Source organism: Gambusia affinis, linkage group LG19 (assembly GCF_019740435.1).
Source record: "Gambusia affinis linkage group LG19, SWU_Gaff_1.0, whole genome shotgun sequence".
Taxonomy (NCBI): domain Eukaryota; kingdom Metazoa; phylum Chordata; class Actinopteri; order Cyprinodontiformes; family Poeciliidae; genus Gambusia; species Gambusia affinis.
The window spans coordinates 2,166,965-2,178,727 of record NC_057886.1 but is presented as its reverse complement, the minus strand read 5'-3'; the positions used below and the strand labels follow the sequence as shown (position 1 = coordinate 2,178,727).

Below are 11,763 nucleotides of genomic sequence, written 5' to 3'. Positions count from 1 at the left end.
GGTTTGGTTGTGCGCGAGTGGGAGGGGCTTACCATATAAGGCTTAGTGGGTGGGGACACCTTAATAGCAAGTGTGTGACCAGGGGAATGTTGCGTTTAATGCGTCTCGTAAAGACTAACATTTTTGTCTTATGGGATTTTTTAGGGGGCGACATGTACTTTTAAACTCTTTCAGTTCGAGAAGACTGTTTACAGATAACTTCAATACCGAAATTCTCATATTTCTAAGACAAAAATGACAGAGAAAAACGATTACCTTCACACGCACAACAGATCCCTCAAACGTCCTGCTTTCAATTGTCTTTAAAGTTACACGTACATAAAATTTTGATAAAAGCCAGTTAATAGTTAATGCGGAGTGGTTACTGTCTGTCACAGAGGGTTTATTTATACATTTATTGTAAGATTATTTTTTTCCTGTCATTGGCAATATCATTTACGACAGTTTGGAACGCAACACATCCTCCGCTCAGCTAGTGGGCTGCAAAAAAAAGCAGCGATCCCAGAGAAAAGACTGTCTTGCTAAACTCTTCAACCAGGCTTTGTCTCTTGGCCGCAGAAAAATGCTGCATTCGCAGAGGTCCCTGTCCGAGCTGCCGAAGATGTCCGCGGCCAGTCAGGTGGAAAGAGCCGTGCTGGTAAGCTCCTCCGACCGGGAGACACACAGCGACTACCTGCTGAAACACACAGTTAGCTGTCTTATCATCACCCAGCCGATAGCATGTCGCTTTCGGGACATTTTACTGTTCAGTTCCCGGTCACAGCAGCACGAGACCATCCTAAATGTTGGTGAGGCGCGAAGGTAGCAGGAGCTCGCGCTGTCACCGTTGTTAGACAGAAGGCCCGTTGTGACAGCAGAGAGCATCACTGAACATGGAGGCCAGTAACTGAGACCAATGGATCCAAACTACATCAACGCATAGCTAAGAGCAAAACACTGAAAGGAGGAACCCGTTTGTTTCCTTGGGTTCAACCAGGCTCTTGTAAAACGATTCCCACCAACGGAACTGTCCCACATCATACCTCACTGAAGGGAATTATCGAAAACAAGTGATGAATTGATTTTTGAGATAGTTATTAACTTTATCGCCTAATCGTGAGCACCGACCACAGTCTCAAGTTACCTGACTTTTTTTCTAAGTCAGAAAAAAACAACAACATCCCCACAAGCTGGTGCGGGTACCACCATGTGTTACCATGGAGATGACATGTTCTGGGTGACGGGCAGTGATTCTTTTCCTGGAAGGAAAAGGATTCATCTATACATTTTTCGAAATGTATAGATGGTGAATTGAACAGAGCTCTGTGTGATGTGCAAGGTTTGGGAATTTGTTTTAAAACCCAAATGAAAATGAAAATCTGACCAAACACATTGAGGTTTACAGTTGAAATATGACAAAATGTGAAAAAAGGGGGTAATAATGTCTAGGTATCAGTACTTTTTCAATCTGTAAGTAGCTTCCAGGTGTTATAGGGGTTTATTGTTAATTGTGTTTCTCTTCTCTGCAGGAGGAGGAGTTTAACTGGCTGCTGAAAGAAGAAGTACATGCTGTCCTGAAGCAGCTTCAGGAGATCCTCAAGGTAGGAGTTGAGCTTAGTGCCAAGCAATGAAACAGCTTCAGGAACTTATCAAGAAACTGAGAAAATATCAACAAGTTTAACAAAGACCTCCATTATTTAACCATTTCAACTCCAAGCATATTTTAGTTCTCTTTTAGTGCTTGAAAGAGGAATGAAATCTTTTTATTATAAAGGATTACGTATATGAAAAATTTTTGTCTATAATATTTAGGATGGGTAAATATTAATACATTTGTTAGAAGGAATACTGACATAATAACCCTTTATTCAGAAGTAATGTGTTTAAAAATAAAAGAACTTTGAGAAGATGATCACAGGAAGCCAAAGAATCCTGAAGACTGTCGAATTTTGAGGCAACAGATTGGGATGCACTGTGCCAGCCACAGTGCTGTGAGTGAGTGTGGGAATGACAATATAAGCTTCTGTGTGGACAACACTAACTTGACGCTTCCCCAATAATAAGCCTGATGTCACCAGTGACATGAAGGAACTTCTAAACAAGAAAACAGCCTTTAGTGAGGAAGACAAGGAGAGAATTAATGAGGAGTAGACTGAAGCAAGGGGGGTCTGGGGGGCGGGAAGCCGAATGGATGAATGAAAAAAAACCAACAAAAAAAACAATTTACACAAAAGTGTTGCACTGTAGAGATTGTTTGTAGTGTGTTCTGTTGCAACCTGAAGTGTGAAATAGTAAGCATGTGCATAGGACGCAAACTCTTCTGCAGATCAATATGATCGATGTTTGGTCAAGGATGAGGAAGATCACAGGCTTTAAGATAGATCTGTAAGTAAACATTTATTTATACAGCAACTTTTACTGGTCAAATATCAAAAAGGCCTTTACAATGCAACAAAGTGTATAAGAACTCAAAAGATAAGATTAACATCACACAAAATAAAAATAGTCAAACTCCACTCTAAATGCATAAGTTATCAGCTGGATCCACAGAATCAACACATTGCACAGTCTGGGGGTTACCACTCTAAAGATATATTCTCTCTTATCTCAAAATGTGTTCATGGAACCATTAACAGACTTTGACTGGAAGAAATTGGACGGCAAGAGTATGTAGAAGGTCGAGGAGGTGGGTTGGTGGTTTGATCACATAAGGCTCTAAAAATCTAAGAGACTAAAATTTTAAGATGAATTCTCATTATTTATCTTGGGAACTATATTTATTTGATTTTCAAGCATTTTATTTTCTACCTCATTTGAAGTCACCTGCCTGTGGTACCCCTCATGGCTGGCTGTTGGAGTCCCACCTCTAGAACCGGATCATCCAGTTGGTCTGTTGACTCAAATGTTTGTTGGTTCTTGTTAACAGGAGGCGTCCAGACGTTTCTCCATGCCCACTCCGGGCCTGGAGAGTCAGCTCAAGCAGGAGAACTTCATCCTGGGCAGCTCAACGTAAGCCTCCCAAAGCCCCACCTGTTTGTTTTGAACCATGCAGCTGGTCGGCTGTTACACGGCCTTCCACTTGGTCAGCTGTAGTTTACAGTAAGCAGACAGTGTTTGTTAGATAACAGTGGCTTTCTGTCTGCCACTGTGTTACCTCACAGTTACTTAAACTGAGCTCGTTTTGTCTGTTTATGACACGAAGATTCAGCCAGTCTAAAACAGCCCAGGCTCTAAAATAATTCATCTTTGACCGTGAATGTGTCTTTACTGCCCCCGTTGTCTTCTTTCTTTATTTCTTTTAAATGTGCCCTTAAGTTGTTTTAGTGCCGTAGGGTGCAAAAGTGTTCATACATTTGAACTTTTCTTTGCTTCCTCACTCATTTCATTTTCTCTTGGGTAGAGCTGCAGCTAAAAATGATCTAAGTAATCAATTATTCAATTGTTAATTGGATTTAGAAAATGGACACATTCATTTAACCACTTAAATTTATTTTATGCAATATTAAAAATGCCTAAAAAATTTAAATGTATAATAAAATTCCTTTTCTAAATTAAGAAAAAACAACATTTTATTGGCTTCCTTTAGTGAACACTTGATGATTGGTAGCAAAAGATGCAGCTGAAGTTTAAAACAATTTCTTCTGACGTCAACATGTGAAAAGCTCAGTCCTTTCTGCTTGACTTAACATCAATATTGGGTTGATTGGTTGATTCATTTTTGGATTAAGAGATTAATAATTAGACAGAAAAAGGTTCTTGATAGAAGATATATTTCTGTGTTCTGTGTGGAACAGATTTATATCCTAAATGCAAAATGTATATATATTTTTGTGCAGTATTGTCTTAATTACCTCTCTGAGTGTGAAGTCTGCACGCGCCAGTTAACAATTAATTGATTACTAAATTAGCTGACGATTATTTCAATAATCGATAAATCTGATCAATCTTTCCAGGCCTAATCTGAGGAGTGAAGAGGAATGATTGCAAATGGACGTCTCACTTTTAAGATGTACATTTGTAAAAATGCTTTAAAACTACGTAATATTTTTCTTCAACTCTACCATCCCGTGCTACTTTGTGTTGGTCTGTCGCCTTGACCACTGTAACACATACTGGACTTAATGGTTTCAATGGGGGGGGGAATGGGTCAAAATGTGTGGGTGCTGTTCTACGGGACTGGATACGTTGGAAGTCGACTTGTTTCTGGAGCGTCCCAGTTTGCACTGCTCTGCGTGTCGTCGTGGTGACGCTTGTGAAAGGCTGACCTCTTGCTTGTGTGTTTGCAGCATGGATCAGGTGAAGGGGGTGCTGACTCTGCAGGGAGAGGCTCTGACTCAGGCCGTGAGTAAACAGCGTTTGCTTCCTGAAACGCTGATGGAAGCTGAAAGTTTTAATGTTGACCTTTGCTCTGCAGGACATTAACCTGAAGGTTGCCAAGAGCAGCCAGGTCCTGCACTTTCAGTTCAGAGACGACAAGCAGTGGAAGCTGCAGCAGGTACCGCTACTGCCCGTCACTTCAACACGTTCAGCTGACTGAAAGGCTCAAAGGCAGCAAAGATCATTTCCTGCAACAAGATATTAGTTGTTTCACAGAGTCATGCACTTGGAAACAATTTTAACAACATAACTGTGTTATTATTTTACTCTTTCAATTCTATAAACGCAGTGATAAACTACAATTGTCTGTTTACAGCAGTTAAAGTTTCCTTGAGGCTTTTTATCACACTGAAAAGTGTCAAATAATCCAGAGTTTAATTAAATGTACATACAGTACAGACCAAAAGTTTGGACACACCTAAGTTCTAATTGAACTCAATTAGAAGGTGTGTCCAAACTTTTAGTATGTACGACATTTACTGCATGTCTTCCCTCCTCCTCTTCCCCCTTTCCTGTCAGCCTACTTTCATATATGGGACACTAGAGCCCACAAAAAAAACCCTGGAGGGGTTAAAAAAAACAAAACACATCTTGACAAGTCATTGATGGTTAATCAGTCCTTCCAGCCAGTGATGCAAATTCACTCAGCATATACAAATTTTTTTCCGCCTACTCGCTGTGTTCACTTTTATCGCAACTCCTCTGCAAATCTGACCAATCACCTGAAACTTTTCTGTACTTTCTCTTTTTCTGTCCGATCACTGCAACGCCCTTAGAATTTGGACCAATCCCCTACGTCCCGTTCTAATTTAACTTCCTGTTTCATGACGTCTCTTGAAAGTCGAACCTGCAAGATGAAAGCATGTGATGCTAAATCACCCCCATCCTTTTTCTCAAATCCCAAGCTCCTATATCTTGTTGCAAAGTTACTTTTAAGTTATTTCTGTCTTATTTCAAGTTTACTAACATATTTTGGACTAGAAACTACATGAAAAACACTTAGTAACAGTTGGTGTTTTTGCAGTGAAGATAAGAAACCGTGCAGTGAAAATGTACCTTGAGTATGTAGCATGATGAAAAGACCAGCTGGAGGTTGAGATAGACGTTGGTAAAGTCCGACTGCTCGGCTCTCCACGATCCCTCAGATCCAGGACGCCAGGAACCACGTGAACCAGGCTCTGCTGCTGCTGAGCAGCCGCGACGACACCTACCAGTTCAAGACGGGCGCCGAGGTCAACAAGGTCAGTTTCTCTGAGCTCGGCCGGACGTGGCCGACGGCGGTAGTCATAACGACCGGACGGCTCTGTTCACTCTGCAGCTCATGGACGCCGTGATGCTGCAGCTGACGCGAGCACGAAACCGCCTCACCACCCCGGCGTCATTGACTCTTCCAGAACTGGCCACCAGCGGTCTGATGGTACGGCCAGCGGTTTTAAGACTCTAACCACACCTCGCATAAGTACACATGTCCCTTGAAACGTTTCACATTTCAAGCAGAGCGGCTCATTGTGTTTGTTTTATTGGGATTTTATGTGATGGACCCACAAAAACTCGTGCACAGCTGTGAAAGCAGCAAATCCAGTCGGAGCAGTTTAGTTCAGAAGTGATCTAATCCGTGAACAGAATCCAGCTGAGTGGGATTTAATCTGAGTGTTCTGGTTCTACCCAGAACAGCTGACCTTAAATCATTTTAAAAAGTTAATAAAGTCTTAAATTTCATCTTGGTAGTACTTTTTAGTCTTGCATATTTTTTGTCAATCCTTTTTTTTTTCCTGTGGGACTTTTCAATCAGGCAAAAGTTTAACTCACATGCAGACATCTTTGTTGCGTTTTCTGACTCACTGCTAATAAGCCTCAGCTAGTTAGCTAGATTTTTTTTTTTTTTTTTTTTGCATCTACGAGCAAATTTATTGTCCTTAAATTCCATTCATAATGATGTCAAAAAGGTTAAAGAAGAAAAAAAAGTCTTAAATTTTAGTTGCGGAACAACCAGCATCATGGAGGACAAGGCAGGCGAGTCAGGGAGGGAAGCTGTGGAGAAGTTTAACGCAGAGTTAGCTCCTCTGGACACAGAGAGGACGGACCAGCTGACCCACCAGGACATGGAGGTCAAATTCAGTTGGACTGATTCTATAAAGTGTTTACTAAGAAGAGCTGAAAATAAATCCACTCCAACGGTTTTCAGATTTTTTTTTTTTTCCTTTCCTTTTATTATTCCTTATTTTTTGAAACATTGAAAAGACAACCAAAGCTTGATGTACATGAGCTCAAGGTCACACTTCTGTGATCCATTTCAAAATTCCTCCTCTTTAATGTCTGCAATTGTAAGGACATACAGTACAGACCAAAAGTTTGTACACACAGTTGTGTCCAAACGTTTGGTCTGTACTGTATATGGGGGAAAAAAACCAACAAACAAACAACCGGAACAATTTAAAACAGAGTGAATAAGGAAACATTATGCCTGTGTACAGAACCAAAGGAAATTAGAACCAACTCTTTGCTCTTTTTCAGATTTTTATTCTCATCGACCGTTTTCCTTCGTCATAATTCTGCGTTACTGCGTGTCGTCCCGTCTCATCAGATCCCAATAGAAAACCCTGCAGGTTCTGGTTGTAGTGAGTGTGTGTACCGGTCCACAGGGTGTGTGACGACACTTTCTGTCATTTGAACTCCAGAAAATGTTCACTCCCCCTATGCCTGGCGACGTGATGGTGAACTTTTACATCAATTTAAGCAAGCTGTGTCTGACCGTCTACCAGCTACACGTGCTGCCTCCCAACACCACCAAGGTCAGACCCTGTGACCCTGCAGTGGACCTCCCTGATGCTCAGCCGGCTGCTGTCTCACTGCTTTCTCTCTCCTGTCTTCCCTAGAACTTCAAGCCAACTGGAAGCTCTGTGTTGCACAATCCAGGGGCCATGTTGTAAGTTTGATTTCCAGATACGGTCTGAGCTGGCCACTGTTTTTATTCGTTGAGCATCAGGAAAGAAACCTTAGTAAGCCAGGCAGGCTACAGTGGAATCACCTTGGCCACAAATTGAAAACCAAACCAGGAGCGTTCAGCTTTCAGTCAGACCTGAGCTACAAACAGCAGCTTACCGAGCTCAAATCAGTAAGAGAAAAAAGGGCAGTATCACACATTTTCTAAGAACATAGAGCCATTTCACAGCACAATTAAGTAATTATACCACATTGAGTTGTTGTTATTCTGCTGCTTATATCAAATATGACTTATAAGACATTAGATTTTGCAATAGAAAGCCTTGAAATTGGGCCTCTGTCTCTTTAAGAAGCTTCTACTTTTTCTGACCCTCTGCCTGTCCATTATGCCATTTAAAGCCATTCTTAGAAGCATTGGACTGAGAACCCCATTTAAATTTTTTTTCTTTTTGAGGTGTTTCTTTTTTTCTTTTGGTGGCTGTCTAAGCAGCTGTTGGATGAACAGTTCCAGCTGAGTTCAAATGAATTAGACCGAGACTCGGTCCTGAGTGAAGAGCGTAGACGACGCTAACCCAGGATGTCAGCTGCTGTTAGGTTGTGTGTTTCATTAGCACTGTCTTCCACAGCGAGCTCAACAACAACCGCTTCGAGGTGAGCCACGTTCACAAGGTGGAGTGTGTGGTGCCGTGGCTCAGCGACACGCTGGTGTTCTTCACCATCTCCCTGCAGCTCTGTCAGCAACTCAAGGACAAGGTGGGCTGGCATCACCAGGGCCTCTGCCTGAAGCAGAGGCATTTCTTACAAGGCTGTGTTTGTTTTCTTGCTCCTTTCATTTTTTTAGATGAAAACTCGAGAGTTTGTTCCACTGAGCCGCTAGAAATGACTCCATGTTTCTTGGGTCAGTGTGTGGTAAACAGTGGGGTCCAGGTTCCGAGTGAAGTGTCAGAGAGCCAGACCAAAGCAGAATCATGAAGACCAATATTTCTGATCCTGCCCCAAACTCTGCAGGATGACGATGATAACGGATAATGATGTCACTGTGGTAGAAAAGTCTGTGGAGGAATGACATCACATTTAATGGTTAACACTCCTCCATATCAAATCTACAGCCTCTTCTGGCTGTATTACCAAACAGCAACAGCAAACACTGGGATGTCTTTGGGTGCGTTCACACCAGCTCTGTTCAGTCCGCGTTAATCCCACTCCAGTCCGTTTGTCTAGAAAGTCCGCTTCTCTTGGGAAGCTGTGAATGAATAATCAGATCTCGGCCTCGGTTCAGTTGAAGTGAACTCTGATGCGTTTCCGATGCATATGTGAACGGCAAGCGGCCCGGAGACGGCTCCAAAAGCAGGGAGCAGGCTACAGTGCAGGGCATTCTGGGTAATTACAACCAAAACAAGGACACTAGTCTAGCTCTAGTGGGAGAAATGACTCATGCTCTTTTGCCAAACATAAGAGAGAAATCCTCCAACTGCTAAAATCTCATCCCACTCCATTTCCGTTTACATTTCATGAAGAAGGAACCGAGTCTACCAGACTATCAGGTGTGAAGACACCTTTATTTTGCTGTTTCCAGTTGAATTCTGACTTTTCTTCATTTCTCATATTCATGAGCTTGATACAGTCTGGATAAAAATGAAACAAACTGTCAGGTTTGATATAAACTGATCCTTATTAGGTCCTAGAATGAGGAACTTTGAACTCTTCTCTGATTTTAACAATTTGATTTTAACAATTAGCAACAATTCACGGCTAATGTTGCCTGAAAGCATTTCAAACTAACCCAAAGTAGTAGAAACTCCAGTGACGACCTGACTGAAGAGCTTGATCCCTGAAGCAGCATTTCTGAAGGTCACTAACGGGCCGGTGTGTGTTCTGGATCGGTGTGTGTCTCTGCCAGTTCTGACCCAGACGCTAACCAGATCTTCTCTCCTCTCTCCCCTCCAGATCTCCGTCTTCTCCAGCTTCTGGAACTACAGGCCGTTCTGATCCAGCCCGTCCTCCATAAAACCAAACTAACCAATCAAGTGTAAGGGAAACGCTGGAAAGCTTTTATTTTTCTATGTATTTATCATGCAGTCTGTCAAAGTGTTGCACCACGAGCTGAAAGCAGCCACACGCCACCAGATATCAATATTATCGATCAGAATTGAGTTAGGCCAGCTGACCTTTATTTCTCTTGTAAGTGTGTGGGTGTGTATGGCGCCTCATGATACAAACTTGAATGAATGAATGTGCTTATTATTTAAATTCTTTCTTCATGTGGATCTCTTAACGTTTGCACTCAGGATGGAAGGACTGAGCATCAAAGTGTTTCCAGGTTTGTCCTGAAAGCCCCAAATTTCCTCTGATCTCTGTAACGTTTTTGCTAGTTTCTGCTTTCCTCCCTCCAACACCTCAGTTGTTCTCGGAGATTTTACTCGGCTCACTGTTCCTCAGAGGCTCCTTCTAAAGTCTACAAGTTACAGAAACACTGAAATCTGGTGACCCTTAGCCTGTTGTTATTATTATTATTATTATTATTAGCTAGCTAATAATAATGGCCAGTGACGACCCAGTTGAGATGTTTTCCAGTCAGTGAACACGGTCCATTTAAAGGGATAGATAATATTTTTTCCGTGTCAGTCATATCAGCGTTGTTGGAGCGAGGGTGTCCAAACTTTATAGAAAAAAAAAAAACAACACACACTTAAATCAAGGTAATAAATTTGTCTGATTTTATTATGTATTTATTTTGATAGGAAAGAGATGTTATTTATTGTAGATCCAAAACTTAAAAGGGAGTTTTGACGTTTGCCGTGTTAAAAGAAAAAGCATTTAGTGTTTAAATTTGTTCAGGTTCAATTGAACAGATTTATTCTCTGGATTTGAGTCCCTTTCTCTTGAAACACTGGCCATATGTAGCCAAGATTAATAAATTAGATAAAAAATAAAAAAACAAAGTCAGTGCTCGTCACTGGGGATGTGTGGTTCTTCTGATAAAAAAAAACAACCAAAAAACAGTTGTTGCACAACACTCTATTGTACTGAATATTTTTCATTGTAAGAAAAATATTATTTTTCACTGATGATAAATTAATGTTTTCCTGTGTTGGACGGGTGCTGGACGGGTCAGTTGGTGGCCGCACAAAATCAGTCCAGTGCCGTTGGAAATTGGGGGGAAGGGTAAGAGGAGTACATTCCTGACAAAAAATTCAAAAATTTTTACATTAATTTCCAAAATTTTCAAACTCAGAAATTTCAGCGTTCTTGAAAGCAAATATTTAACTTTTCAACCTCAGAAATGTACTTGGGTTTTCTAGTAAGTTTCTGAGATTTTGGTGAAATGTTTTAGTTATTTTTTTGCCATAAATCTACCACTCAATTTTTCTTTTTTGTCTAAATATGTTGGTCCCTGGACGCCGTGATAGAATTCTGGCTTTATCCAGTATGGCTGCCCCTCATAGAGAATGTAGAGGTCTATTTCTTTGCACCGTGATGTTTGCATTGCAGTAAACCAATGACATCACATCTGCTCCCAAAACTAACAGCAAACGATTAATAGCAGCAAGAGCTGTTGATTATAGATCTGGAGATACTGGCTAAATTATCAGCAGGTCTGAATTTTACAAAAATTATAAAATGGGAATCGACCAATAATCTTTGATTGGTGCATCTCTATTTCAAGACTCTTTGATGCTTTAAAAGTCTTTTATTTTTATTTTTTTCATATTTTGCTGCTTTATTATATCAGATGTAAGCTACAAAGATCGTCCCATAGGGAACCCAGCTGGTACTCTGGTCCATGCTGAAACCGTTCACATCCACTAACACTGCTCTTCTACAGGTTGTGAAGTTTCTATCTCCACAGTGTCTGCTGACCAGACAGCATCAGCAGCATCATCAGCAGCAGGAGGAAAACAGTTTATCTTCCAGCTTTGCACACGTTCCCTGGATTTAACCCAGCTCTAAGCTATTTGTGTCGTTTGTTTCTGTCCGCTCGGCTCTGTGTTTGTATTTATTATGTTTCCCATGTGATTAATCTGCGGAACACTAATCTAATCATGAACAAATGATTTCATCACTCTAAGTGTTAATCTGTTTCGAGAAGCTGCCTGTAAAATGAAATGTGGAAAAGATTCCTCTGTGCAATAAAACTCTAAAAGAACCTTGTTTGAGCTCTGCTTTTATGAGTGGATGTTATGAGGATTCAGTGTGACACACACACTTTTATTAAAGAATATGATTTTTGCATATTTGTTAGAACTGTCACCATGTTGTGACTATGGTATGACATTTATAATCTGTAAAACAACCTGAGCTCCTCTGCCTCCTCTCTGGTCTCACAACCGTCTCCCAGTCAAGGACAACCAATCAGAGGAAGGGGGAGGGGCTTAGCGCTGTCAGTCATACGAGTGTATATGATGTTAAATGCTCTAAAGGCGGATAAACAACTCAACATTCCAGGAAAACATTATCCGCCCT

At 41.1% G+C, this 11,763-nt stretch overlaps 1 protein-coding gene across 2 annotated transcripts; it reads left to right on the top strand.

Annotated features, from left to right (window-relative positions):
• The first annotated feature begins 96 nt into the window (after positions 1-96).
• On the top strand, positions 97-11,451 carry rogdi (rogdi atypical leucine zipper). Of its 2 annotated transcripts, XM_044099142.1 has the most exons (12): positions 153-637; positions 1,509-1,580; positions 2,906-2,988; positions 4,266-4,320; positions 4,394-4,474; positions 5,502-5,597; positions 5,675-5,773; positions 7,035-7,148; positions 7,233-7,282; positions 7,926-8,052; positions 9,247-9,328; positions 11,126-11,451. In XM_044099142.1, the coding sequence occupies exons 1-11, from the start codon at positions 563-565 to the stop codon at positions 9,286-9,288; spliced, it is 894 nt and encodes a 297-aa protein (XP_043955077.1). In that variant the 5' UTR covers positions 153-562; the 3' UTR covers positions 9,289-9,328; positions 11,126-11,451. The 2 variants fall into 2 exon arrangements, with proteins under 2 accessions (XP_043955076.1, XP_043955077.1); XM_044099141.1 differs by having other exon boundaries at positions 97-637; positions 9,247-11,451.
• The last annotated feature ends 312 nt before the right edge of the window (positions 11,452-11,763 follow it).